At 47.0% G+C, this 27,858-nt stretch overlaps 5 protein-coding genes and 1 non-coding gene across 11 annotated transcripts; 2 read left to right on the top strand and 4 right to left on the bottom strand.

Moving 5' to 3' along the window:
• Nucleotides 1-45: 45 nt before the first annotated feature.
• Nucleotides 46-4,688, top strand: LOC133889845 (probable protein phosphatase 2C 40). The gene is made up of 9 exons (XM_062330326.1): nt 46-750; nt 859-1,030; nt 1,252-1,402; nt 1,489-1,552; nt 2,066-2,173; nt 2,625-2,750; nt 2,834-3,081; nt 3,880-4,082; nt 4,171-4,688. The coding sequence occupies exons 1-9, from the start codon at nt 520-522 to the stop codon at nt 4,203-4,205; spliced, it is 1,338 nt and encodes a 445-aa protein (XP_062186310.1). The 5' UTR covers nt 46-519; the 3' UTR covers nt 4,206-4,688.
• Nucleotides 4,689-8,636: 3,948 nt separating this feature from the next.
• Nucleotides 8,637-8,775, bottom strand: LOC133889873 (small nucleolar RNA Z247). The gene has a single exon (XR_009903954.1). It is a non-coding gene; the product is annotated as a small nucleolar RNA Z247 (small nucleolar RNA).
• An 838-nt stretch (nt 8,776-9,613) lies between these two features.
• Nucleotides 9,614-11,971, top strand: LOC133889844 (probable fucosyltransferase 7). Its single transcript, XM_062330325.1, has 2 exons — nt 9,614-10,295; nt 10,409-11,971. Exons 1-2 carry the CDS (start codon nt 10,055-10,057, stop codon nt 11,860-11,862), a joined length of 1,695 nt encoding a protein of 564 aa, XP_062186309.1. The 5' UTR covers nt 9,614-10,054; the 3' UTR covers nt 11,863-11,971.
• A 404-nt stretch (nt 11,972-12,375) lies between these two features.
• Nucleotides 12,376-15,011, bottom strand: LOC133888244 (mitochondrial uncoupling protein 3). Its single transcript, XM_062328409.1, has 2 exons — nt 14,477-15,011; nt 12,376-13,044 (listed from the first exon to the last, which is right to left on the bottom strand). Exons 1-2 carry the CDS (start codon nt 14,849-14,851, stop codon nt 12,508-12,510), a joined length of 912 nt encoding a protein of 303 aa, XP_062184393.1. The 5' UTR covers nt 14,852-15,011; the 3' UTR covers nt 12,376-12,507.
• Nucleotides 15,012-15,220: 209 nt separating this feature from the next.
• LOC133888242 (zeaxanthin epoxidase, chloroplastic-like) lies at nt 15,221-21,786 on the bottom strand. 6 transcript variants are annotated; one of them, XR_009903766.1, is made up of 17 exons: nt 21,039-21,786; nt 19,035-19,197; nt 18,863-18,937; nt 18,680-18,780; nt 18,466-18,581; nt 18,132-18,343; nt 17,936-18,027; nt 17,642-17,756; nt 17,299-17,402; nt 16,878-16,923; nt 16,736-16,800; nt 16,536-16,622; nt 16,393-16,447; nt 16,078-16,166; nt 15,901-15,988; nt 15,591-15,731; nt 15,221-15,523 (listed from the first exon to the last, which is right to left on the bottom strand). XR_009903766.1 is itself a non-coding variant. In XM_062328405.1 (16 exons), the coding sequence occupies exons 1-16, from the start codon at nt 21,548-21,550 to the stop codon at nt 15,645-15,647; spliced, it is 2,007 nt and encodes a 668-aa protein (XP_062184389.1). In that variant the 5' UTR covers nt 21,551-21,786; the 3' UTR covers nt 15,530-15,644. The 6 variants fall into 6 exon arrangements, 4 of the variants coding, with proteins under 4 accessions (XP_062184389.1, XP_062184390.1, XP_062184391.1 ...); XR_009903767.1 differs by having other exon boundaries at nt 15,221-15,469; XM_062328405.1 differs by lacking the exon at nt 15,221-15,523 and having other exon boundaries at nt 15,530-15,731.
• A 974-nt stretch (nt 21,787-22,760) lies between these two features.
• LOC133888245 (mitochondrial phosphate carrier protein 3, mitochondrial-like) lies at nt 22,761-27,336 on the bottom strand. The gene is made up of 6 exons (XM_062328410.1): nt 26,845-27,336; nt 26,121-26,482; nt 26,005-26,048; nt 23,457-23,671; nt 23,248-23,372; nt 22,761-23,156 (listed from the first exon to the last, which is right to left on the bottom strand). The coding sequence occupies exons 1-6, from the start codon at nt 27,139-27,141 to the stop codon at nt 23,090-23,092; spliced, it is 1,110 nt and encodes a 369-aa protein (XP_062184394.1). The 5' UTR covers nt 27,142-27,336; the 3' UTR covers nt 22,761-23,089.
• Nucleotides 27,337-27,858: the final 522 nt, after the last annotated feature.

Raw genomic sequence — 27,858 nt, 5'->3', positions numbered from 1 at the left:
CGACACCAGATGAGAGAAGCCTTAAAAAAACTGCGTCCTCGTCCGCGGCGAAGACCGCCTCCGCGCATGCGCTGGAAGACGACCGACCCGACCCGTGCTGGGTCTGTGCTCCCACACCCAACCAGTAGAGTAGCGCGCAGTGTAGCACGGGCTCAGTCATTAGTGCGCGCTCCCGGCTCCCCCCACCCTGCAACTTTTGCGGGATTTCATTTATCCCGAGGCGAGGGCGAGGGCGAGGCCGGCGCGCGTGGGAGCGGGCTGGATTTGCGCGTCCTGTACCGCGCGCCCCATGTGACGGGTCGCTCGCCTCTCCTCTCCCATACCATCCCATCCCGCAAAGCAGCAGCAACGCGCCGAGCTGGGGCGGGGTCCCGGCCAAACACTAAAAAGGCGAGGAGGCAGCAGCCGCGGCACAGGTGGAAAGGGAGGGCGAGTGCGCGCTCCCCGACCGGACTAGGCCAGCGCCAGCGCGAGTGGCCGATGCCGCAGAGGGCGCCCGGGATCTGACTGCGGCTGAGGATGTCGGCGTCGCGGGGCGCGGCGAGCAGGAGGCGGCCCGGGAGCGTGGCGCTCGGGGACCTGCTGCGGCGGGAGGCGTCAGCGGAGCGGTCCGCGGCGGCGGGGGGCGAGCGGCCAAGGGTCGCGGCGGGGCAGGCCGGGCGGGCCAAGAAGGGCGAGGACTTCGCGCTCCTCAAGCCCGGCTGCGAGCGCCAGCCCGGTGCGCCGTCCACCTCCTTCTCCGCCTTCGCCGTAAGCGCGCCCTCCCCTCTCGATCCACTCGCTCCCCGGCTCGACGTCGCAATGCTATGCTTCGGGTTCTGAGACGGGGCCGGTGCTTGCTTTGGTTTGGTGTTGCAGCTGTTCGACGGACACAACGGGAGTGCCGCTGCGGTCTACGCCAAGGAGAACCTCCTCACCAATGTGCTCAGCTGCGTCCCTGCCGATCTGAGCAGGGACGAGTGGGTCGCCGCGCTCCCGAGGGCGCTCGTCGCCGGCTTCGTCAAGACCGACAAGGATTTCCAAACAAGAGGTAAGATTCTTCCCATAGATGGAAGGGAGTAATTGATGCCCTTCCTAGCTAGTACTACCTGTACTAGTTTAGTACCACCACATCTGTTACTCCACTGTGCATCTCTATGGCCAACCATATTTAGGCGATTCAAATTATATGTATGCATTGTTTGGTGGTACACCGTACATTAGTACTAGAGGAGCTGAGCCTTCCTTCTCTGCTCGGTGTATGTGTTTCAGCGCACTCGTCGGGGACAACAGTGACCCTTGTCATAATTGATGGGTCCATTGTAACCGTTGCATCAGTTGGCGATTCACGTTGCGTTCTTGAAGCTGAGGGTTCCATATACTATTTGTCGGCTGACCACCGTTTTGATGCTAGCGAAGAGGAGTAAGATTGCTTTGTCACACAGTTTACTGTTGTTCTCTCGTGGATAATATGTTTGGCTCTTATCACTTGTTGCCTTTGATTCACAGGGTTGGACGTGTAACGGAATGTGGAGGTGAAGTTGGAAGGCTAAATGTTGTCGGTGGAGCTGAGGTTTGCTCTTTGCTTTTTGTGGTCACTCAAGTTTTTCTATCTAATTTATGCTGTTGGCTGCCAAAAGGAGCTTTTATTTTTTGATAAATAGCAAAGGTGCTTTCTATTGTTGATTTTTTCGGTGCAGTGTTCAATATAATTGTTATAGTTGGAGCCTTGTGCAGTTTGCTTTCTGTTAGTGACTGATTTGGTGTATAGCGAGCTATTTTCGACGTGTAGTATTTTCAATGCGTGAGTGGGGCTTCATTTATTGCTGGAGGGTAGCTGCATGCACTTGGATTGACTGAGAAATATATGTTTCTGCAACTACTCTTCAATCTATTTGTTTTATTATTATTTTTTGAATTTATGTGACTAATCAATCAACCTACCTATGAGTACCATCGTTGCACATTTCCATACCCATATCTATTATATGTCGTCCATAGATTCTCCTTTACAGTAGAACCATTTGGTTTGTGGGTCTGATTCATGCCTTTTTCTTGATTCTTGTTTCCTTTCCTATCTATCCAGATTGGCCCCCTTAGGTGTTGGCCTGGTGGTTTATGCCTATCAAGATCGATCGGTGATCAGGACGTAGGTGAATTTATCATTCCTGTTCCTCATGTGAAGCAGATGAAGGTAAACTGTCCTATAAGTATCTTCACACCATTTCTGGAGAAACCGAATTCTACTTAACATAGTGATAGCAGATTCAAGTACCAGAAGTTCTGCTGTTTTGATATTCTTATCATCTGTACATTTTTTTCATTGTGAGATCTTCCTTGTTAAGTTTGCTGGAATTTGAGGTCAAACTAAACATTTTCATGTATCTTCAGATTATTTACAACCATATTCAGATGTTGGCTCATTTTGTCAATCTGGATATCTTGAATTATTCATAAACTGACTGCTGGTTGTTTCAAGCCCATTTTCTTTGTTTCCAAAGTTTGTTCATTGTTGTAGGTCTGTAATTATGTTTTCTTTCTGAGGATTATTCAGTAGTTCTGTGATCTTCTCTGAAGTAATACTTTGTCCGTTATAATTTTGACTATATTTGAAAAATAATATTGTCTAGTAATGCTTGCTGTAGCTGTCTAGTGCTGGAGGTCGGCTTATTATTTCAAGTGATGGTGTTTGGGATGCTTTGACTGCGGAAATGGCTTTTAGTTGTGCACGAGGGCTTCCTCCAGAGGCTGCAGCGGATCAAATTGTCAAAGTATAGTACCCCACTCCACCCCTTTTAACATGTATAATCAAATCCTCTGATTATACTGTTCCTTACTGGTGCATTGTTTGCAGGAAGCCGTGGAATCAAAAGGATTGAGAGATGATACAACTTGTATTGTAATTGACATAATACCACCAGAAAAACCAAAATGCGCTATAGAATCTCCAGGAATGCCAGGAAAAGGCCTTGTCCTTCTAAAAAATTTCCTTTTCAGGAAAATGACATCTGACCCATTATCTCTTCCCGATAAAGAAAATTGCTCTGAGCCAAGTTTGGTGGAGGAAATATTTGAGGACGGATGCCCGTCCCTTTCAAGGAGGTTTGTACTTCGTACCTTTTACCCCATCTTGACAACAGATGCACAATAGTTCACCCATAATCATATCACTAAGCTTTCCAAATGTTGAATTGACATTTAGGGAGCACTTTTCACTAGTGGTCCTAATATGCATGTAGTTAGTCAAAAAGGTTTGGTATTTCTTGTTATTTGTGTGATGCCATTTGAGCTGGAAGTTTTTACCTTTTCACGGAACACCTTGTCATCTTCAACTGAAGGGACCTCTTCTGGATGCAGAAATTGTATGTGCCGAAACATAAACTATGTTAAATTATTTGACAATGATGGATGCCATACCTCGACTATAAAGTTTAGTTCCTGATAGAGCCTAATGAATGTGGTTGTCAAGTATATAACGCCTGTAAAAACTATTCAAAGAAACCAGGGTGTAGCACTTTTGGGCCAAATTGCTAAAGCGAGGTTAATACAGGTAGTGTTACAATGTGGGCCTCTGGGTGCTATACTAGTACATGCTGTTATGCTAACATTTCATCAAGCAGGCAATCTTCCTCCCACACTTCTCAATCTAAGGCATAGCTTTTAGTGCTTTTGTAGTGTTTCCATGTATTTTCTTTTTGGAATTCCTCAACATCAATAATTAAAGAAAATACAAATAGATGTTTGATTGGCAACAACACTAGCTCTTTAAGAAGTAATTATTGGTCATGGCGATTTTGTCAAGCGTCTTCTCAAAACATCATGTGGAGTTGGGAGGCTCGGAAGCATCCAAAATTTTAGATCATGGTGCCATGTCTGACATTTGATTTCCGGTTAATGCAGGCTAGATTCTGAATATCCAGTCCGGAATATGTTCAAACTCTTTGCATGTGCAATTTGTCAAATTGAGTTAGAGTCTGGTCAGGGGATATCCATACACAAGGTTGTGTCAAAGCCAGGAAAGCTGCGCCCCTGGGACGGTCCTTTCCTTTGTCACAGTTGCCAGGAGAAGAAAGAGGCAATGGAGGGAAAGCGTCATTCACGAGGTATGACCTTGTTCCAGTTTCTTTTCATACTATTTATCAATTCCGATGGCACATTTGTAGTGAAATATTACTATTCCCGTATCTGCAGATTCCTCGTCAAGAAATAGCGGGTCAAGTGATTAGTGACCAAGGCCAAGAGTTATCATGAGGCAATCACCTAACAATGTGCTAATGCATTTGTGGCATTCTTGAACTTCTTGGTTACATGGATTCTCATGGAAGGGATTCGGATCCATAGCATGGAATTAGGTCAGCTGTTGGGAGAGTTATACAGTACTGAAGTGTAGGAAGCAATTCGCACAACCAACATCTTCAGTGGGGTTCTGGCAGTTGCGTATACAGGCCAGGAGCTTGCTAGTAAAAGAGTGTCCACAACCTCCAGTGAGCATGTAAATTCTTCATCGTATAGAGGTATGAGATCATGTAATTCGTCTGGGCAGACCTTAAATTAAAGGTCAAGGTAGCCCGTTCTCTTGTAGAATCTTGCCCTATTTCTCATGATCCAACTCTGTAATTAACATCTTAAGGTGATTTTTGCAAACCGCTATGATTCCTGGGCAAGGCAGATTTTGACAAGCGTACAATGCAAATGAGCAAGGTGCTTGGTGTGAAGTTTGTGGTAAGCGGTGACTTCATCTGTCACCGGGTACGTGTTTATATAGGATAGAAACAGCCTCTACCTTGGCGTTTACAGAGAGAGATCTGACAACGTACGTCCTCTGGATTCCAGGGATCGAATAAACTAACTAGGGAACAAACTATCCTAGATATAGAATATCCTAGATATAGAATCTTATCTCTAGATGATCTTTAATATTTAACATAGGAGGATATCTATCGTCAGGACGAAGACAATGATGCACAATCTGCAGCCGTATGCAACACGTACACAAATATACCTTGTATTCCAACAGCCTTCCTCAATCACAACTTTACCAAATTGAGATTGTGTTTGAAGCTCTGTAGCAGCCGCACAGACAAAGCCTTTGTAAAGCCATCAGCAACTTGATCTCCTGAAGGAACAAACTCAATTTCTAACAGCTTATGTGATACCCGTTCTCTCACAAAGTGGTAGTCCACCTCTATGTGTTTAGTCCTAGCATGAAAAACTGGGTTAGCAGATAGATACTTTGCACTAATATTATCACACCATAATTTAGCAGCTTGTGGAGCCTTAATCCCTAGCTCAGCAAGCAAAGTCTGCACCCACATGATCTCAGCTGTGGCATTAGCAACTGCTTTATACTCAGCTTCTGTACTGGACCTCGACACTGTAGCCTGCTTACGGGCACTCCATGACACAAGGTTTGAACCTAGAAAAATTGCAAATACTTCAGTAGATCTTCTGTCATCAATGTTACCTGCCCAGTCTGCATCTGAAAACCCACTGACAAGGGTCTCTGAACATCTATGTATTTTAAGTCCCAACCTTGTGCATTGCTTTAGATACCGAAGTATTCTCTTCACTGCTGCCCAGTGGATTGTAGTAGGAGCATGAAGAAACTGACAGACTTTATTCACAGAAAAAGATATATCCGATCTAGTCAATGTTAAGTACTGTAAAGCACCTACTATACTTCTATACTGTGTCGCATCATTAGGACTCAAAGGTGAACCTTCATGAAGAGATAACTTTTCACTAACAGAAAGAGGTGTGCTAACCGGTTTACAGGTTGCCATATTAACTCTTTTCAATAAATCATTGGCATATTTTTCATGTGTTAGAACAATACCATTGTTTACCTTATTCACCTCAATTCCAAAGAAGTAGTGAAGATCACCAAGATCCTTGAGCGCAAAATCTTCCTTTAGGTCCTCCAATAGAGCTATGGTCCCCTTTTCTGTAGAACTTGCCATAATTATATCATCAACATAAACCAATACAAAGATTGTAACACCTCCCTTGTTAAAGTAGAACAGAGAACTATCTGCCTTGGAGGACTGAAAGCCAAGTTCATGGAGTTTCTTACTCAAACGAGAATACCAAGCTCTTGGGGCATGCTTCAGACCATACAAAGCTTTATCTAGCTTGCATACATGTGTCGGTTTGGATGAAACTTCAAAGCCAGGAGGTTGTTGCATGTAAACTTCTTCCTCTAATAACCCATGTAAAAAGGCATTTTGAACATCCAGTTGCCTAAGATTCCAACCTCTAGATACATCAATAGACAGAATAATTCTAATTGTAGCTGCCTTAACTACTGGACTGAAAGTGTCTTCATAATCTATCCCATATCTCTGTTTAAATCCTTTAGCTACTAAACGAGCTTTATATCTGTCTAAAGTACCATCAGACTTCCTTTTAACTTTGTACACCCACTTACATCCTATGACATTTTGTCCTGTTTTAGGTGGAACTAGGTGCCAGGTATTATTTTTCATCAAAGCATCATACTCTACTGCCATAGTATTTTTCCAATTTTCATCTCCCAAAGCCTCAATATGATTAGATGGTTCTCCAGTAGAAGTGAAACAACTATATCTAATAGTGCCATCAGTATATACCTTCTCTTTGCGAATACCACTTTGAAGACGAGTCCTCGGCCTGGAGACCAACTGATCAGCCACTGCCGTTGCAGGTCCCATTGTCTCCCTCGACGTACTGCTGTCATCGGCACTGGAGCCTTGCGGAGCAGCATCATTGATAGCGACATCAGCAGGACCGTCGTCTCCTAATACCACCGGCGTAGAACCCTGAGTGATTTGCACAGCAGGACAGAGATCAGCACCGTTTGCCGCCGTGTGAATCACTGACTGACCCCCCATTCCTGCATTGAACTTCCAGGTTCTGTATTGTTTTCTTCACAAAGAATGTCAGTAGCATTAGGCACAGATAAATTAGAAGGTAATGGACTATCAGTCATATGATCAACATCTTGTTCACCCCCATGACCAGAAGAGGTGCGATCAACAAGGTTAGGGGATAGGAGTAAAATTTCTGATCGAAGCCTAGCCCCGGCATTTGGATGTAGCTCAGAGAAAGGAAACACATTTTCATCAAAGACTACATCTCTTGATATATATATACGGCCAGAAGAAACATCTAAATACTTAAAACCTTTGTGCATATCACTGAAACCAAGAAAAACACATCTCTTGGATCGGAACTAAAGTTTATGGGAATTATATGGGCGCAAGTGAGGCCAGCATGCGCACCCAAAGATTCTCAAAGAGTGTCAGATTTTTGATGAAATAGACGTTCCAAAGGCGAGACATTTTGAATGGTTTTGCTAGGCACACGGTTGATGAGATATGTGGCGGCTAGGAAAGCTTCATCCCAGAATTTCAAGGGCATAGCAGCATGAGATAGAAGGGAGAGACCAACTTCAACTATGTGGCGATGCTTTCTCTCAGCAGACCCATTTTGTTGATGTGTATGAGGACAAGAAACATAATGTGTAATGCCAATTTTTGAGAAAAAGGAATTGAGTTTCTGATACTCTCCTCCCCAGTCAGTCTGCATAGTAAGAATTTTTCTATTAAACAACCTTTCTACTAGAGTCTGAAATTCCTGAAATTTCTGGAAAACATCAGATTTATGCTTCAACAAATAGATCCAGGTAAATTTATTGAAATCATCAATAAAGCTCACATAGTATTTCTTTCTCCCTACAGACTCAGGAGTAGGACCCCAAACATCAGAGAAAACGAGTTCCAAAGGAACAGTAGACACACTATATGAGGTAGGATAGGGCAACTGATGACTCTTTGCTTGCTGACAAGCATTACAGACTGACTCACTAACAGACTCTTCTAAGCAAGGGAGATTATTTTTAGTGACTACTTGTTTGACAATGGAGTGAGAGGGATGACCTAGCCGCCCATGCCACCGAGAGAAAGGAATTTTGTAGGCGCCATAGGCTTGCTTGATGGATGCTCTGGGAAGAGGATAGAGCCCGTTTCGAGACCTCCCTCTAAGAAGCGTGTTCCTGGTGATCTGATCCTTAATAGAAAAGAAATCAGGGTAGAGTTCAAGGAAAGCACAATTATCAGCGGCTAGACGGTGAACAGAAACAAGGTTCTTTTTGTCTTGTGGAACATAAAGAACATTTTTAAGATGAATATCACGATTGGGGGTATGAACAGTAGTATGACCAATATGACTAATATCCATACCTGCTCCACTAGCTGTGTGGATCTGATCTCCGCCGTTGTATTTTTCCTTGACAGTAAGTTTCTCCAACTCTCCAGTGATGTGATCGGTAGCACCGGTATCTATGTACCAGTTTGAGTCTACTCCATAGGAGTTTGTGGCGATGGCAACCTGTTTCTGATCTGTAATGTAATTTTCATCATATCTATGCCAATAATCAATAGCAATATGACCTCGCTTGGAGCAAACTTAGCAGACAGGACGGTTGTCTGTGCCTCCATTGCGCCCGCGACCACGAACTCCACTGTCGCGGCCACGCCCACGCTGCTGCTGCTGTGCACCTCTGCCGCCAAAGCCGTTGCCACGCGTGCTGGTGCCACCTCCGCGCATGGTACCTCGACCACGATTGGCGGCATTGGCAAAGCCGCCCTGTGTGTCGCCTCGGTAGAGTTCCTGCCGTGTCTCAAAATTGAGAAGTTGTGAATACAACTCACCGACTATGATCGGCTCGATCCTGGCGCATATGGCGGAGACGATGGGGCTGAAGTCCTCATCTAGGCCAGTAATGATATACTGGACCAGCTCTTCGTCGTCGAGTGGCCGACCACTGGCAGCCATCTCATCGCCAAGAGCCTTCATCTTTGCAACATACTCAGTGATCGTCATGTTGCCCTTCTGCGTCGTAGCGAGAGCAATACGAGTGTTCACCGACCTCGCTCGAGTATGCGACGAATATATCTGTTCAATCGTACTCCACGCCTCGGCTGCGGTTTTGCACGCAGCGACTTGCGTCAAGACGTCCTGTGTTAAGGACGAGAGGATGTACCCCAAGACCTGTTGGTCCGAGGCCTCCCAATCTTCATACGCCAGGTTCGGCGTTTTCACCGTCTTCCCATCCGCCATGGTAGCAATCTCCGGTTCCGGCGCCTTTGCAGCACCGGTGAGATATCCTTGGAGCCGAGCCCCACGTATGGTAGCACTGATCTGTGCCTTCCAGAGAGCGTGGTTGGTCTTGCCGAGCTTCTCTGTCATCGGGTGGCCAAGCAACGGATTCATGGCTGCTGCACTCGAGGACGAAGTAGCCATGGCGGACCTTCAGATGCGATCTAGCGGGGTAAAGGCAAAGGCTCTGATTAACATGTGAAGTTCGTGGTAAGCGGTGACTTCATCTGTCACCGGGTACGTGTTTATATAGGGTAGAAACAACATCTACCTTGGCGTTTACAGAGAGAGATCTGACAACGTACGTCCTCCTGGATTCCAGGGATTGAATAAACTAACTGGGAAACAAACTATCCTAGATATAGAATCTTATCTCTAGGTGATCTTTAATATCTAACACAGGAGGATATCTATCGTCAGGACTCAAGACAACGATGCACAATCTGCAGCCGTATGCAACACGTACACAAATATACCTTGTATTCCAACACTTGGAAATGTTTGCTCCGTTCCGCCTTGCATAGTTTCATGTTGATGCTGCCACTTCTCTCTCCGAAGAGTGACGATCAGTGCAGCCATGCCTGTCTGTACTCTGTACTACTCTGCTTTGCTAAGCATTTGGTATGTGAGGTGCTGGTTCTTGAGTACAGACTTTGTTCATTGACAAATATATTACGCTCAAATTACTGAATGTTACTTGTACTGTTCGGCATGTCTCTGCGCCCACATGGACTTTGTCACGATCGAAGCATTGACCCTGCAACTCCGCAATCTAATAACTAATCAGCAAGCTTCACTTTAAGTGCACTTTCCGTAAAAAAAAAAAGAGAAGAAGAGAGAGAGAGAGAGAGAGAGAGAGAGAGAGAGAGAGAGAGAGAGAACTTACACCCATTCCCGCCTAGTAGCCAGCAACGAACGTTCCTAGCAGTAGGCAGTGATGGATGCAAAGAAGCTTGGATCCCATTCCCGCCCGTCGTTGTGTCATGGCACGGTAGCGCGGCGGCTGCCGAGCAAAATCAAACCAGGACACTCCTCGGAGGTTCGGTGGACGGCGGTGGTGATCGCGGTGGGCGTGATGGCCGCGCTGCTCCTGACAGTCCTCTTCGGCGTCCGGTGGACGCCCTCCAGCGACGCCGGCACCTGGGTCTCGGCCAGTGTCCGCGCCGTCCTGAACGCCGGTACGTCTAAAACTGATATTCCCACTTGATCACAAGCTAGTCCGACTCCGGAATTGTTAAGCTACATGCATGCAATTGTTAGCGGTTTCCTAATCTCCTGGTCTGTGTGGTAGGATCCCAGCAAGGTGCCGGTCCGTTGGCGACGGTGCCGGACCCCCGCGACCGGCTCCTGGGCGGCCTCCTCTCGCCGGACTTCGACGACAGCTCCTGCCTCAGCCGCTACCGCGTTGCGCTCTACCGCCGGACGTCGTTGCACGCCCTCTCGCCCCACCTCGTCTCCGCCCTCCGCCGCTACGAGTCCCTCCACCGCCTCTGCGCCCCCGGCGCCCCTGCCTACGCACGCGCCGTCGAACGCCTGCGCGCGCCGCCCAACGCCTCAGCTCCCTCCTCCGGGTGCAGCTACGTCGTGTGGACCCCGACCGCGGGCCTCGGCAACCGCATTCTCTCCATCACCTCCGCCTTCCTGTACGCTCTCCTCACCGACCGCGTGCTCCTCCTCCACAGCAGCGGCGACGACCTCGACGACCTCTTCTGCGAGCCGTTCCCCGGCTCCACGTGGATCCTGCCGCAGAAGGACTTCGCCATCCGTGAGCGATTCACCATCGACACCCGCGAGAGCCTCGGTAACACGCTGAGCCGTGGCGAGGCGCCCGGCGGGGCGCCGTGGCTGTACGTGCACCTGCTGCACAACTACAAGGCCCACGACCGGCTCTTCTTCTGCGACGACGTGCAGAGCGAGCTGCCGCGCGTGCCCTGGCTCGTGTTCCAGGCGGACAACTACTTCGCGCCGGGCCTGTTCCTTATCCGGCGGCACGAGCGGGAGCTCGCGCGCATGTTCCCGCGCCGCGACGCCGTGTTCCACCACCTCGGCCGTTACCTGTTCCACCCGAGCAACACGGTCTGGGGCATGGTGACGCGGTACCACGACTCCTACTTCGCCAAGGCGGACGAGCGCGTGGGCATCCAGGTGCGCAAGTTCAAGTGGGCGCCCATCTCCACCGACGAGCTCTACGGCCAGATCCTCTCGTGCGCGCACCGCGAGAACATCCTGCCCGGCGTCGGCGTGCGCGCTGCCAACGCCACCACTGGGGGCTCAGACGGCCAGCCGGAGAAACGCAAGGCGGTTGTCTTCGTGTCCCTGTACAGCGAGTACTCCGAGAAGCTCAGGGACCTGTACCACGAGCACGGTGCGGCGGGAGGGGAGGCGGTGAGCGTGTTCCAGCCGACGCACCTGGGCGCGCAACACTTCGGTGACCGGCAGCAGAACCAGAAGGCGCTCGCGGAGATGGTGCTGCTCAGCTTCTCGGACGTGGCGGTCACCACCGCCGTCTCGACGTTCGGGTACGTCGGCCAGGGGCTGGCTGGGCTGAGGCCGTGGGTGCTCATGCGCCCTGCCCACGGGAAGGCGCCCGACACGCCGTGCCGGCTGGCCCCCACCATCGAGCCGTGCTTCCACGCGCCGCCGAACTATGACTGCCGGGCGAAGGCCAAATCTGACACCGGCAGAATGGTCCGCCACATCCGGCACTGCGAGGACTTCCCGCAGGGTGTCCAGTTGGTGGAGTGAGTGAGAGCTCCTGACATACTGTTATGGCGTTCCATACATGACACCATACCTTCATGTGTTTTCCCATTATACTGTGATTAAAGGTGATGAATAAACACATATGATAGAATTTGGAGGGCATAACTTCGCACGTGAGGTTATCAGTCATAAAAAATTTGCATGTCAGCAAGGTATGAGAAAAATGCTGAGCTTGAGCAAACAATGTGGTCAGTGGCGGACCCAGGGCCCGGCGACCCTGGGCGCCCGCCCGGGCTCCGTCTCAACCCGCCTCTATACTTCTATATAGGTTATGAGGAAATTCGTAAATTGAGCCGATCAAATTTTGGGCAAAATCTAGCTCGTATAGGCACGGCCTGCGCTCAGCCCAGGCTCCCTGAAATCCTTGGGTCCGCCACTGAATGTGGTCAAGCGAATAAGGAGCAACGGCGTTTCTATTTATGGGGAGTTTTGTAAATTGTCAAAATACAATGCGAAGCATAGCAATTTTATCCACAATTTCCCGCAGCGACGGTTCATGATAAAAGCCCACGGTCAAGTAAATGAGCATGAACAGGTTTATATCGTATATGAAGCCGCAATGAAGGTGCAGAAACGTAAATTTATTTGATCTAAAAGCCTCTCTCGTATAAGAACCACCCGTCATTATCAGAATGATGAGATACCTGATGCTTGGCGCAATTTCTCGTAGGAAACCCAGAACACAAACTGCCACGGGCCAAGCCTCGCCCACGTAGGCAAGAAACCCTTCCACAGTGCCGTTACGCCCTCATGTCTGACGGTAGTTACCAAACAATCATAAGAATTCCTGTATAGAGCTTTTCCCTCTCTGCCCTGATTCATCATCCTAGTTTTGATTACATCCGCTGGGCAGCTCAAGGTTGTCGCAGACAGTCCAGAGGCGACAGAGGCCAATGTGTGAGCGTACAGATTATCATCACAAATCTGCTTGCGGATAATGAGATGCTTTGCTTGATCATAGCATGTCAATTCACCCATGTTGACAAGAAATGCCCGTTGCGCATTTGGAACAACCCCCTTCCAAAGTCCTAGAAAGCCCTCAGCTCGTATGATTTTTGTGAAGGCATTTGCGATTCCGGTGTACCGTGGTTGAATACCTTGGCTTAACAGTCTGCTGTCTGCTTGCATCCTTACCTTTATAAGATCAGCAGGGCTTGACACCACCTGCACTGCAGAGCAGCAGGAAGAAAATTACCTATTGTGTTACATAGCAATACAATGCGCAAAGAAATTGTAGCAGCTAGCAACTTTTAAACTATCCTAATTTTACTTCAAGCAATCAGCTAATACCAATGCCATGACATACTGATTTTGAACGTCCCCTTCTACTAATATCATTTTATCGTAACGATCCTAATTTTACTTCAAGCAGTCAGCTAATAGCAATGCCATGCCATACTGATTTTAGAACGTCTCCTACTAATATCATTTTATCATAAGAAAAATAGAGTATGCTGATTGTCCCTATAGTTTAGCAATGAACTCTGTGGAAAAAAATGCCTAGTCAAGCATAGATGACTAATGCATATGCTGATCTGCTGACGTATCCGTTTTCATTTGACCAACAAAAAATACCTCATATCAAGACCTATTTAGGATGTCTATTTTGATTTCCTGTTCCGTTGGTAAACCTAGCAGAGAGGACTAGTCTAGGCCTGCATGAGAGTTCTAATCAAGCCATCTTTTTATATTTTGTCCAACCATCTTTATAACCATCATGGGCACCACCAGCTTCTCCAGTATCACCGCATCTAACTCTATATTTGTTGCCCTCCAGTTCTAATCAAGCCATCTTTTTATATTTTGTCCAACCATCTTTATAACCGAAGGACCTGATTGAGGTAAGTACCTTTATCAAGATGGCCCTATCAGCAGCTCGAAGTTTCAGGTAGGACCGGAGGGTGTTCGGACCAATGGTCATGGTATGGGGGTAATGAAGAATACAAGCACATATAGATGGTTGAGCATATTCTGATGTTCTCGGCTTCTTGGCTCTCACTGCTGCTACTGCTCGATGTGGTCATTGACTCATTGTACCATACAACAACCGAAGAACAAATCCAAGACATCTGCTGCTTCATCATCCACAATGCTACTTAAATATTGAGGCTGATGATGAATAAATTACAGAGATCAATTAAAGTGCCTCTCTTTTATTGGCTAAAATGTGTGTCCATGTGTAATTAAATAGGTAGGCAAGAAAAGGATGATACTTAGCTTTGTTTGAAATGGATAGCTTGAAAATAAACAGAAGCATGTGAATCAAGTATGGTTTGCATCAACATTTTGCCAACTCTCTTCTGAAATTTTGGAAATTTTAAGCGCCCCCCCCCCCCCCTCAACACTCTCTGAAATTTTGGAAATTTTAAGCTCCTAGGCGAAGAAGTCTCACTTGTCACACTGTGAGAGTGAGGACATCACAACCTATCTACAAATTCTCATTTAGAATTTAGAATTTGTTATTCATAACTCCCCTGACTTTCTCAAGTCTAAGTCACCTTTTGTGACCATTGTATTTGTATGTAGATCAATGGGTTGTTTGGTTGGATGTTGATCTAATGAAAACGAAAAGTGAAGCGACCTAAGAAAATTTCACCTGGGCGCCAATGCCGGAGAGTCCCCCGGCGAGCGCCTTCTCGAGAAGGCCCACCTCCCGCCCCCCGCTGGCGAGAGAGGACCGGAAGTGCTCGTATCCCACGATGCGGAGCGGGGTGTAAAAGAGGTGGCGGAGGACGGCGGGAGAGAGGCCCCGGTACATCCCGCCGTCGCGGAAGAGCTCGCCGGCGACGCGGATGACGCCGCCCCCTCCCCCGCCCCCCGGGCTGCGGTGGAGCTGGAGGCGCGTCTTGACGGCGTCGATGGGGAAGGTGGCGGCCTCCGCTGCGGCGGCCGAGACCGACGAGAGGGAGACCTTGGAGAGGGTCCCGTGGCGGCCGCCGCCCTCGCCGCCGGCCGCGGCGCGGGCTGACATGGCTCTGTGAACTGGGAGCTGGTAGACGGCTGACTCCCCGCGGTGTAGCGCTGGGTTTCTACCAGCCGGATGTGGGTCAATCTAGACCGAGCAAAAGTGATCCAACGGTCCACGTAAATCCTCTGCGCCCACTCACCCAGCAGTGGTCGTTCCTTCACGTCAATGGGCTCGTCTCCACGGCGGCGAGCGGAGGACGTGAACCGGTGGACCCGGCGGCTGCCTGCGAGGCTGCGACGCATGGCGATGGCAACCACGTCGTCCCATCGATGCACGGACTCCTACTCCCCGTGGATGATTTTTCGGTATGGAATGTGTAAATTCTGCAGGACTTTCCAAGAAATTTATAGGAAAACAGTTTCAATTCCCGCATGAGTCAAAGGAAATTCCCGTGTTTCAAAGAGATAGTGCTCGACAAAGGACACTGATATATCTTATATGACTCGATGCTAAGTACTATAACATCCGTATATTACATGATCATTGTGTTACAGTGTCCGTGCCGTAATTACAATCTGCTTTCTTGATGTGCAGTATTTTCTTTGATGGTACAACAATGTACACAGCCGGCAACAGCTAAATTGCCTATTCCAATTGTACAACTCAGCTCTTTTCGTAGAACTGAAATGAAATTCCAATTCGTTAGACGCAAGTACTCAAAATCTGGTTCGGGATCTGGATGAATGATCTTTTTCAACGTATCTTCTATCTCCTTTTCTGTGATGCAGTGTCCCGTGCTTACCGAATGCTGTACAGTACTGTGGCTGATGACTGGAGTCGTGGTTGATGTCTCCATTCATGCTGCTTGAAGGACTTGCTGCTGTCCCCCTCTTCTTGTGGATTCGTATGGGAGCGTGTTCAGCACCTTCAACCGGAACATGGCCTGCAGGTTTGCTCAAGCCGATCAGAAATCAGAAGAAAAGGTTTGACAACAATCCAGGTCTCAACGAGATGAACTCCATCAGCTGAATGATTCACCACATAAGGGGAACAAACCAAAGAGAAGTGAAGAAAAAAGGCAAAAGGCGGTAAGAGGGAGTAAAATTAGCTACCTTCTTATCAGAACCGAACTCAATGACATCGGAGGGGTGGAAACGAACTGGGAAGTTTGGAGGCACGCGGTAACGTCTACCTTCGTTGCTGGATAGTCACATGAAAGTGAATGAGCAAAGCTTTGTTACTGAAATTATAGAGGAAGATCATAGCACCATGCTGCTTTCAGAACTTACTCGGTAATCCAGGTACCGTGTTCGCTTCCGAGATCAGTCAGATAGAAAGCCTTATTTTTGCACGTGATAGTAGCATGGGTTTCTGATATCTGCAAGGAAGTTCAGAAAATTAAAGGCTGGTACTATTATGTTTATAGACAAAAAAGGCTTATAGTGTATGTGATGGTAATATGTTTATTGACAAAAGGAAGAAAATCAAGTGTTAGTGAGACTTAAGTCTGAAGCAGTCATCCTGTGGCTGCTCAATTACAGTTCAGTACTAAGTCTGAAAGAAGTTCCATTAAAAAAACTCTGTCATCATTTTGCTTAACTAACCTGTGGCAAGGGCAATGCCAGGGAAGAAGCAGAGTCACTGGGATCTGATCTGCTTATGCCAAAAAAAAGGACATGTGTTTTATTCCAGAAAGCCTTGATTGATTGCAATTAGGAAAGAAAATGATTTTGCCACTTAGACCTACCCAACAGAGAGTGTCCTCTGTTCGCCCCTGATTAAACAAATGGGATGCAAGTTGCTGTTTCCTGAGCTTGCGGGGAAGAGGTACCATCTGCAAATAGTGTTAGTCTTATAAATATTTTTTGTCAAAGGTGCTGAAATCAAGGAATAAATCAAACATTTTGTTTAGCTAAAATGAAACTAGAGAAGAAGCAAAGAGCGTACTCTCCACCCATAGCTTCTTCCAACGCATCGTCATCCTCAAACCATCGATGAAGCTGGTCGTTTGCCTTCAGCATGATTCTAAATGTCAGTAAATATTAAATGATGGTACTGACTCATATCTATAGTTCATATAAAAACATACCTTGTCAGATAGTCGGCAGCTTAAAGGTCTTCCTTCTAGCTTTGAGCTGTACATCAATGGAAATTTTCATCTCCATGATGAGTAACATGTGCTAAGCAGGAACGGGTCATTTAACACTAGTGAAAATCTATTACTACCTCTGTCCAAGAATACAAGGCGTATTTTATTGTGGCATGGTCTTGAAAATTAGACTTTGACTTGTTTTCTCACAAAATATATCATTTATAACTACAAAATCAATATAGTGTGAAAGCATTTTGAAATATGAATATAATTGTATAATATTTATACGCTAAACATACCTATAATTTGAGTAATTGTTGGTCAAAATATACGAATTTTGATTTCTCCAAAATAAAATACACCTTGCATTTTTTACGGAGGGAGTACTATTTGCACATGTGCTTGAAATGAGAATTACCTGTTTCCACCTAGCACCCAGCTCAGCATCATAGGCATTCCGTACTTGATGAAGAATCGCCCGCCAACTCTTCCAGGGTGTGGTATCCTCAACTTCGTCAAAAACTACAGATGACAAATTTCCTCATAAAGATCAAATAGTTTTAGTATGCAGTTCAAATAATTTCAGTATACAGTTCTTCAGTGATGCTCTTAGGAGCATGATAATTAGACAATCTAAACCTTGTTTCAGAAATCCAATAAAATTGTTAGCAGCATACTTGAAGACTAATTTTTAGTCCGGATGACAGACAGAAACGAACTCTATGCATTGAGTAGTATAAAGCCGTAAGTTTATGACATACTGACAAAGGTCCCAGACCAACACCCAAATATGGTCTATAAGTGGTAGCCATGATGGCTGCCATTCTTGCCAATCCATGTATAATAGCAACACGCAGCCTTCTCTCCTTCTCATAACTGCAGCCCCAATATGCAAAAAAATATTGTGTCTGTCAGTCAAGTTACTAAATATATTAGTACGGACCACACCTCAAAATTCATACAAGAAAAGGATATCTTTGGAAGAAAATCCAGTGGATGCTCAAATCAATACTGTGTAAATAAAACTAAGTTGCTACAATATACAAAGCAATTACCGCTTCAAGGAGGAAACTATGTCCATAGGAGTTCCAGACTTGACACTCTCCTGCCAGGCATTCTCAAGTTCTATAGCCAGCTGGTAGCCATCCTATGAAGACAAGTGCAAGGGTGTTGTTGCAATAAGTACTAGATCTCAACACCAAAACATATCCATCAGATTCCATAGCCATGGCAAACTAAAACATTGCATACCTCAATAGCCATGCAGCCACCTTGACCCAGATTTGGCTGCATAGCATGGACAGAATCACCAAGCAAGGTGACACGACCTTTTCCCCAATTCATAGTAGGTGGGCGGTCATATATATCCCGGCGAAGAATCGCGTCCTCTTCAGTTGCATTTATCAGATCTACGACATTATCGCACCAACCGCTGAATATCTCAAGCAATCTTTTCTTTTTGCCTGTCAGTGTTTAGCAGATGATAAACGTGCGGGGCATATCAAAAGTACTGGTCTCATTTTCATCATAACTTATGATGTCCATCTCACTAATTAAGCACGAACATTTCACTCTAAGCACTCACCATTTTCAGGGTCGGCGCCACCAGCAGCTTCTTTGTGAAAAGCATACCATTGCATTTTACCAGCGCCGACATCTGACGAGACGAAGTATTGTTTGTGACCAAGAAATACTCGGTACCTTCACGAGAGCAAAAAGAGGAGCACATTGTTATACCACAATGAAAGTTCACAATCTCTGAAAATAACACTAATCATTCCAGGATCTATGCGACATACCCAACTGTGTCAATATCAGGAGGCACAAAGTCTGCAATTCCAGTGTAGCAAGTGTAACCTGAATACGTGGCTTCTGTATACCCGAATAGTGTCTTCCTCACCTATCCAGTGAAGAAAACCTCAAGCAAATCAGGTCTCTCTTCTGTGCCTGTTTCTGACCAAAAGGTGAAGTAATCACATTACCTTTGACCGTATTCCATCGGCACCAACCAAAAGATCACCTTCAAATCTTCGACCATCCTCCAATATGGCAGTAACCTACACTCATCCGACAAACATTGCAACGTCAGAGAACTGCAACATTTTTAGCCAAATTTCTGCGGACATGGCCACTAAAATATATTTGCTCATTCACCTTGTTGCCATCATCTATAAAATCGACAACGTGGCTTTCATTCAATATGGCATCATCACCAACCGCACGGGCAAGAATCTGCTGCAGCGTCATGCGGCTAATGACCCTTGTGACTGGGAGCCCTCGCTCAGCTGCAGGAGTAAACGTATCAAACTTGATGTACCTGAATACCAACTTGGCACTGTCAAATGGATGCCTCCAGCAAATGAATTGCCATCTTAAAGCAAAAACAACAAGGAGACATAGCAAGGAAATGCAGACAAATGTGGTAGAATAAGCACCAAAAGATTTCTACTACATTAAGATCAACACAAGTAAAGAAGCAACATTTCTTTTTTTTTTGTCAGGAAATGTACCATTTTTTCGAGAACAACTGAACAAGTAAGAGACTTGCGTGTCGACAACAAATACGATATGATCTAGTGAAGCAGGTCAGCATAAACGACTACCAATTGGCTCGTACTAACTGCCAACACAGCAGACCAATGAACCCTTTGACACCAAAATTCCACTAGAACGAGCCAAAAAAGGTTCAGCCTTTTTCGACGTAGAGTCAAAAACAAACAAATCCTCGATGACTTGGTGTAAGAAGTTTGCTCTGACTCCGGAACGACCTTTCCTCCCTTACCAGGAGCCGGAGATGCCGTCGACGATGCCGTTGACGCGGTCCCCCGTGACGCACCCGGCGTCCATAACCTCGTCGGCCGCGGCGGCGTCGGCGGCCTCGAGCGCCGCGAGCGCGTTGCTCTGAAGCTGGATCGGGCCGCGGTACCTCCCTTCCCCACGGATGGCGCTCATGTCCCGCTCCAGCACCAGCACCTCGAACCCCTTCCGCTTGGCCGCGAGCGCGAACACCAAGCCGCCGATGCCGCCGCCAGCCACCAGGACCCGCGCCTTGGGCTCCGGTGCCGGCATTGCCGCGGTGGCAACGAGCCTCGCGCGGCCAGGAGGGAAAAGGCCGCGCCTTTGCCGAGTGGACGCGGAGGGGGAGGGGAGGGCGAGCAGGCGGAGCGTTCGGGTGCAGCGGGACGCCGGGGAGGTGGAGGGGAGCGAGGTCGCCGTCGGAGAGGCCCGCATGGCGGTGGAACGGAAGCTTTTCTTGGTGGGATGCTGACTACTAGTGCTCTAGTCAACCTCAGCAGCTCACCTGAGGAACTGAGCTAGAGTCCTACGCAGCCGCCCAAGTTTTCAGCGAGTTGGAATCACCTCAAGAGGCAAGCCTGATGAACTCTTCTCTAATGAACGCACCAGATCAGAGAACGAATTTTATGGGTGGGGGGTGGCAGAGACACAAGGCGTACGCGTACGAGAAGAAGGGAATTTTCAGCTGCGCCAAAACTGCGGTCTCGCTTTCGGCTCGTGTAGAGCAGAGGGGCCGTACCGACAAGTGAGGCCGCATTGGTGGAAACTTTGCCCGGTGCGGTTGGGCGGTCGTGGAGTGGAGAAGGGGACGTGGCGGGGGCCGGTTGCTTGCTGGGAAAGGAGAATGAGCGCCGTTTCCGGCCGACCAGGCCGCGCGCCGCGGTGGCCAAGCACCCATACTGGCATACTGCCATGGCAGCAGCGGCAACTCGATCGTTTGGTCCCGTCGGGCGGGGCGGCCCGATAGCCGTGGCGACACGGTGCTTTGCGCCCTGGTTGGTTTTGTGCGCCGCGCGCACCACGTGTGGTGGTCGATGTGAGGTCGGCGATGCCTGTAAGTTCTGGCTAATAATAATCGTATGGCCAGACTAAATTACGCACGGCGGCGAATAGATTAGATTACTCTGCGTGGCATGCTTGTGCGACCCATCTGGTCAGGTTACTGAATTGATTGCCACGTTCCACGGTGCTGCAAGTGCCAGACGACAGATGCAAAGGCTCAAGCAGCGTAGTAGTACCTACGGCTTCTGAACGGCAAGTACACTACACACTTGACTGACTTGAGTATAAAGACACGGGCACACAGCAACAGAGCAAGTGAACGTGAACGAAACGTCAAGCTGCAGGGAGAAATGGGCGTACCAGGAGCCGGAGATGCCGTCGACGAGGCCGTTGATCCTGTCCCCGGTGACGCAGCCGGCGCGCATGACATCCTCGGCGACGGCCAAGTCGATGGCCTCCAGCGCGGCGAGCGCGTTGCTCTGGATCTGGATGGGCCCGCGGTACTGTCCCTCCCCGCGCACCGCGCTCATGTCACGCTCGAACACCGTCACCTCGTACCCCTTCCGCCTCGCCGCCAGCGCGAACACCAGCCCGCCGATGCCGCCGCCCGCCACCAGCACCCGCGGCTTCCTCCCCACCTCACCCCCCGCGGGCGCCGGCGCTGGCGCCGTCTGCGCGACCGCGGGCGCGTCCGGCGGCCGCATTGCCGCCGCGCACCTGCCGCGCGCCCGCTGCCTAGCCTTGCCGCCGAAGCACTGCGGGTGCGGGGCCGAGAGCGCGTGCTGGTGCTGGCCGTGCTGCGGCTCGTCGTGGCAGAGGAAGAGCGCCGAGAAGTGCGCCTTGGCGGGGGAGGTGGCGGAGAGCAGCGCCATGGGCGCGCACGCACACCGAGCGGCAGCTACGTACCTAGCTAGAAGCTTGCGTTGGAGAAGGCGTTGAGCAATTGGAGTCGAAGCAGTGGAGGAGTTAAGCTCGAGGCCGCGTTTCTTTGCTTCTAGAACCTTGCCATTGGGTTGGTGTTGTGGAGGAGGACTAGGAGGGAGGAGTTGGAGCGGACAGGTGGTGGTGAGGGGAGGAGGAACCGGAGCCAATCACCTTATAGAAGGTCGGATCATGCTGGCCCAGGATTTTATCTTGCCATGTCCTCACCATCCTCTGTGCGTGTAACTCTGGTGTTGTGGCAACTCTGTAGCTGAGCGTAGCGTAATTTACCAAGTGAACTCGGTAGCCATAGTGACGACCCAGTTACTGAGTAGCGAGTAATAATACTATCTGTGCATTCACAATTCTGTGTCAACTATTTATAGTCGCTCCATATCTCTGAAGGATTGAAGAAAAGATTTTGCATAGCTCCTGCAGGTAGCAAACGTTCATGTAGCATTAAGCTGCCACAAAAGATCACCGAGACAACAAGAGAAGCACGCGTGGAGACGTGGCAAGTTGCTACGTCACAGGTGAGTTTGGGGATCTTTCGCCAGAGCCGTATGCCACCACCCGATTCTCCTGACATTGGGCTCGCTTCTGAGTGTAACAGTTACAAGATATTTGATCTTCCTTGCATCGCGTACTTTGCTCGGCATCGATAACCAAGGAAACAGCACGGCTCTGCTTCTTCGACGTCCAACAGATAAAAAAGGAAAGAGATAAACAAGTACCATTATATACACAGGAAAGGCAAGAACAAGCATCGCACTAATATCAACTGCAAGACCTTAACAGCCTGCTAGATCAATTATACGAGATCGAATCTCACAGAAAAACTCTCATCTCTATATAACATATAAAGTTCTCTCATATGTGTTCAATCAGATCGATCCAGAACAAACAGCATGAATCAAAATCTCACAAAAACCTTTCTGCAAAGGACCTCATATAATTTTCTTCCAAGATCAACCCTCACAAACGATGAATATACTGCAGAAAGTGGCAACAGCTCAAGCCTGTCTTCTAACTAGTTCGGACACCGAGCAACATTCAGTGAAGTACAATGATATAACAGCACGATCATTACAATCTGCTCGACATCGAGCAACACTCAGAAAATAATAAAACGATGAGTATACTCGAGAAAGCGACGACAGATCAAACCAGCAAAAGCTACCTTTGATCAAGGCAGCACTACATTTTTTTTTACTTCCAAAATCGTGACATGAGAAAAAGAAAAGGATGCCATGGTTTCCATAGCAATCATAATGCACCTGACGGTCATCTACTAAATATGTTCCTAAATGTCTCGTCTTCTAATTAGTACCGAGTATGGAGCTTGCAGCTCATCTCGGATTTTAGCAGGCACGCAATTAAGCGTTCCTAAAGAATTAACAAATTGCTCCTAAGACAGGGAATGGTGAGCTATTTGGTCATCTCATCCAGGATGGCGCAAAAAATGTTGTTAGAAATATGGTAGTGTAGAATCAGGCCTTAGCCTCCAACCGCTCTCCAGCGGCAGCAGGTGTTGGAGCAACGCCACCTGTAGTTGGCCTGGACGAAATAGAAAAAAAAAGATTGTCATAAACAACTTAATGGCTAATGTGTTGACGAGGAGCCAGTATCAACAGAAAGAAATACTTACAGTCCAACCATGACTTTAAATGCGTCATAGATACCCCACTGGGCTCCGGTAAGGGTACCGATCATCACGATACGCAAAGGGAGCCCACGTGTAAAAAGCCCAACCAGACCGATCTTCTTCACAGCCTGTGCAAGCGACAAATTTATGGTAAGTGAAAATCCAAGACAAACATGTGTTCTTGAGCTGAAGACAATAATTATAAAACTTACATCGCTGACAGTTGCCCCCTTAGCATTGTTGAGGAAGGAAACGAGGTTGTCAGCTGGGTGAGAAACAATTGCACAGAACACTCCAGCAATGTAGCCACCTGCGAAGCTCACTCCAAGTTGGAGAGGCTTGCTGCACTCGCTCTTGGGGGCAGGGATTGCGTACTTGTAGATCATCTCAACAACAGCCTCGAAAGAGGCAAATTTCATCATAGTGTCTGCATTGTGTAAAATCGTAAGATGGAGAAGACCAGCCTTCTAAGTATTCAAGATTCACATCGAAGTAGCACTTTAAGTGCTATAGCTCGCTGACAGCTCAGTGTTCAATATCAAAGCAAAAGAAAAGGAAACATATGTCCAAGAAAGCAAGTAAATTCATATGTTCGAAGTCCCAACAAAGATAGCACACACCCTACACACAAGGGAGATCTAATTCTGCAATAATTCTCAGAGATTACTGTGGTAGCAAAAAAAAAACTTGGGCCAACAAACAGCATAAAATTCCAATGCTCAAGGTATTGCCTGATTCATTGTTAAACCGTGTTCATTCGCAGCAAATTTTTTTAAAAAGGTCTAGCTCTAGAACATGAACCTGATAAGCTTTTTTTTAAATGTACACCACTTCATTGGAGTCTAGCTCTAGAACAGCAGAGAGAACTTAAGCAGTGTGGATAATTTATATATGCACACATAAAATCTTGAAAATCATATACGATTTCAAGAAGAACTATGTGCACCAGAACTAATATTCCGTCAAAACCAAATGTGATGCCATAATAAGAAAACATGAGATATAAAAAAATATGAACATCAAAGACTTATCGTTGGTAAAAAAAATCAAGATCATTATTCATAGCTGATGATCCATGCATTCAAAAGCATAAAAATCACTTAAGCAATTAAGCAATATACACCATCCCATTGGAGTCTATGTCCAGTTATAAAGGAGATGACTCAAGCAGTGTGGAAATATCTATATATGCACACATAAAATCTTGGAAATCATTATACAATTTCAAGAAGAACTATGTGCACCAGAACTAATATTCTGGCAAAACCAAATGCTATGTCATAGTAAGAAAACATGAGATATAAAAAAAAAGATGTACATCGAAAAGACTTATCATTGGTAAAAAATCGAGATCATTATTCAGAGCTGATGACCCATGCATTCAAAAGCATAAAAATCACTTAAGCAATATACACCATCTCATTGGAGTCTATGTCTAGTTATAATGGAGATGACTCAAGCAGTGTGGAAATATCTATATATGCACACATAAAATCTTGGAAATCATTGTACAATTTCAAGAAGAACTATGTGCACCAGAACTAACATTCTCGCAAAAGCAAATGCTATGTCATAATAAGAAAACACGAGATATATAAAAAAAGATGAACATCGAAAAAACTTATTGTTGGTAAAAAAATCGAGATCATTATTCATACCTGATGACTCATGCATTCAAAAGCATAAAAATCACTTAAGCAATATACACCATCTCATTGGAGTCTATGTCCAGTTATAATGGAGATGACTCAAGCAGTGTGGAAATATCTATATATGCACACATAAAATCTTGGAAATCATTATACAATTTCAAGAAGAACTATGTGCACCAGAACTAATATTCTGGCAAAACCAAATGCTATGTCATAGTAAGAAAACATGAGATATAAAAAAAAAGATGTACATCGAAAAGACTTATCATTGGTAAAAAATCGAGATCATTATTCAGAGCTGATGACCCATGCATTCAAAAGCATAAAAATCACTTAAGCAATATACACCATCTCATTGGAGTCTATGTCTAGTTATAATGGAGATGACTCAAGCAGTGTGGAAATATCTATATATGCACACATAAAATCTTGGAAATCATTGTACAATTTCAAGAAGAACTATGTGCACCAGAACTAATATTCTAGCAAAACTAACATTTCACACCATAATAAAAAAATGTGAAATAAACATTGATGAATGACGGCAAGACTTGTCATCAGTAAGAAACGACACCATTATTCACAGCTGATGATCCATGAACTCTAAAGCATAAAAATTGCTTAAGCAATATAAACCATCTGATTGGACTTAGGTCCAGTTATAACGGAGATGCTACAGTTTGGAAATATCTATATTTGCAATTTTGAATCATAATATGGTCTCAAGAACTAGGTGCACGCAAACGCAAGACATGTGTGTCAACAGAACTAGTGGCACAATCTTAGTGAATTAAATATGTATGATATAACATACAAGAGTTAAGAATAAATCATTGAGTCTCTAAGATAATATTAATGCATTTCCATTGCATCACTGACATTACAGATAAGATTATAATCACAACAAATGTAAGCATCTCTAGAGGAGCACAGGTCATCCTTGAATGACAAGATAAGTTAGATCACCATGTTATTATACTAAGTCTAGTTTTCAAAATTCATATACTATATATGCCAATAGATGATTCCTAGGGAGCACGAACATTATAAAAATTAGGAAGGAAAGAGATTTTTTTTCGTGACAATGGGGCAGGAAATGTGTACTTACAAGGAATTTGTCGGCCCCAGAGTGGAACAATTCCTTTATACAGTCTGCATAATCCACATAGTGTTAGAAAAGTGAGGGCACAGGTACAGAAATAATGTTCACACACTTCAACTCACCCAGCATAGCCTTCAGCTTTCACAAACTTCGGGAGACCATCAGATAAACCTCTCGCAAAGCCGGGCTGTGTCTGCACACGGACCTTCACAGCCTCCATAGGGCAGAGGGCAACATCTGCAATGACCTCAGCCGAAGCAGATCCCGCAAGGTAAATCAAAGTCTTGTACTTGGCTGCATACTCAGGACCAGCAATGTCGGAGTAATACTTCTTAAAGAACTCGTAGAAGCCAAACTTGCACGCGCCTTGCGCACTGTATCCAAGAAGGGTAGGTACCCATCCCCTGAAGAAACCCCTCGCTCCTTGCTCTTTCAATAGAACACCAAACCCAGATGAGATGCTCTTGTACTTGGCTGGATCTATCTGAGAAATCAACCAATACAATATTTCATTAGTAATCAGTTCACAAGGACAGCTATTCCTTGAAAATGAGATGGCATATTTATTGAGCGTTGCACAAAAAGTACAGTATCAGCTTCAAGTATCACATACTCGCATCAAACAACTGATGCCGACGAACCATACACGGACAGATCACATCATAACTAGCCCTACGAATCATTAAATGGGTCTCACGAGCGATGCGACTGACCAAACAAACAGATACAAAAACAAAACACACAATCGATGGCGCGCGCGCTCATCAATCCGAAACGAACCAACATTCGAAAGACTCAAGAAACATGGCGAGCCACTACGCGAACAGAGCTCCGGGAGACGCTCACCTGCATGTTGCACTTGACGAGGTCGAGCGGCGTGACGGCCATGTGCGTGAGCCCGCAGCTGGCGATGCCGCCGGCGGTGCACGCAGCGTAGAACGCCGGCGAGTACATCTCGATCCTCCTGCTCGGCTCGCTCGGCGCCCGCGCCCACACCGCGGGGCCCGCGGCCGCCGACGGCGCGGCGACAGGGCTGCCGCCCACGCCAGCTGCGGCCGCAAATGGGGAATGGGAGGACGCGGCCGGGGCCGCGTAGAGGAAGCTGGGGAGCAGCGCATCCCGCGAGCTCTCGGAGACGGCCATGGCGGCGGGCTGGTTCGCTCTGTTTGATTGCCTCCCTACGGGGCTAGGGTTGGGGCGAAGCCTGGGGCTCGGAGAGGTGGGTGTGCAGCGGCGGTGAGCGCACGCTGCTTTTGTACGTGAGGGCGTGAGGCCCGCCGCCACTCTCTCGGGGGAGGGGAGAGACCGGTGGCTCCGCGGGTTGTTAGGGCACCCCGCCTCCCCGCCACCAGAGAGGAGTTTGCTTTTATAGGAAGCATCGATGGGCCTACGGGTGTTTTAATGGCCTAATAGGCCGGCCTAACGTTAAGCAGGAACCCAACTGATCCAGCCCAGTTAAAACACCAGGCCTGGCGTAAATAGAATTTTTATTTTTATATTTCTTAAATCGAAAATTTGCAAAAATACCTCTGGGATCCGTGGCCCCACCACCTGTCTACCCCACGTGTAAGTGAAATGCGGCCATTAAGACCGTTGTGTCCCCGTGTACTCGTAGCCCCGCACCTCCCGAACTGATGAACTCGAAAAACTGAAGTATATGCTAGCGCCTCCGCTCCACGACGCGGGTGGAGCTCCGGACTGCGGGTTGATTAATTTTTTTTCATTTTAGAGGATATATTTAAAAAAAACACTCACTTGAGATGCTATGTTAAAATACTATTTAGATGTCAAAAAACTTACTTGTTTGCTATTTTGAGGCCTTTTCCCGTAATTGGCATTTTTATTTTTGTCTTTGCTAAC

Source organism: Phragmites australis, chromosome 13, assembly GCF_958298935.1.
Source record: "Phragmites australis chromosome 13, lpPhrAust1.1, whole genome shotgun sequence".
Lineage (NCBI taxonomy): Eukaryota > Viridiplantae > Streptophyta > Magnoliopsida > Poales > Poaceae > Phragmites > Phragmites australis.
Note: the sequence above shows the minus strand (reverse complement) of the source record. Positions and strands in the feature narration are given on the sequence as shown.

Bases quoted from the DNA above. Each gene is read 5' to 3' on its own strand.
- LOC133889845 (XM_062330326.1), top strand. From the start codon at position 520: ATGTCGGCGTCGCGGGGCGCGGCGAGCAGGAGGCGGCCCGGGAGCGTG. The intron at 1,031-1,251 runs GTAAGATTCTTC...TATGTGTTTCAG, and splicing joins CAAGGATTTCCAAACAAGAG to CGCACTCGTCGGGGACAACA. The intron at 2,174-2,624 runs GTAAACTGTCCT...TGCTTGCTGTAG, and splicing joins CTCATGTGAAGCAGATGAAG to CTGTCTAGTGCTGGAGGTCG.
- LOC133889844 (XM_062330325.1), top strand. From the start codon at position 10,055: ATGGATGCAAAGAAGCTTGGATCCCATTCCCGCCCGTCGTTGTGTCAT. The intron at 10,296-10,408 runs GTACGTCTAAAA...TCTGTGTGGTAG, and splicing joins CCGCGCCGTCCTGAACGCCG to GATCCCAGCAAGGTGCCGGT.
- LOC133888244 (XM_062328409.1), bottom strand. From the start codon at position 14,851: ATGTCAGCCCGCGCCGCGGCCGGCGGCGAGGGCGGCGGCCGCCACGGG. The intron at 13,045-14,476 runs GTGAAATTTTCT...TCTGCAGTGCAG, and splicing joins TCTCCGGCATTGGCGCCCAG to GTGGTGTCAAGCCCTGCTGA.
- LOC133888242 (XM_062328405.1), bottom strand. From the start codon at position 21,550: ATGGCGCTGCTCTCCGCCACCTCCCCCGCCAAGGCGCACTTCTCGGCG. The intron at 19,198-21,038 runs GTACGCCCATTT...GTTGGTATTCAG, and splicing joins GACGGCATCTCCGGCTCCTG to GTACATCAAGTTTGATACGT. The intron at 16,924-17,298 runs GTAATTCTCATT...ATTGATGTACAG, and splicing joins TGGGTGCTAGGTGGAAACAG to CTCAAAGCTAGAAGGAAGAC.
- LOC133888245 (XM_062328410.1), bottom strand. From the start codon at position 27,141: ATGGCCGTCTCCGAGAGCTCGCGGGATGCGCTGCTCCCCAGCTTCCTC. The intron at 23,373-23,456 runs GTAAGTTTTATA...TCGCTTGCACAG, and splicing joins AGGGGGCAACTGTCAGCGAT to GCTGTGAAGAAGATCGGTCT. The intron at 23,157-23,247 runs GTAAGTATTTCT...TATTTCGTCCAG, and splicing joins TTTAAAGTCATGGTTGGACT to GCCAACTACAGGTGGCGTTG.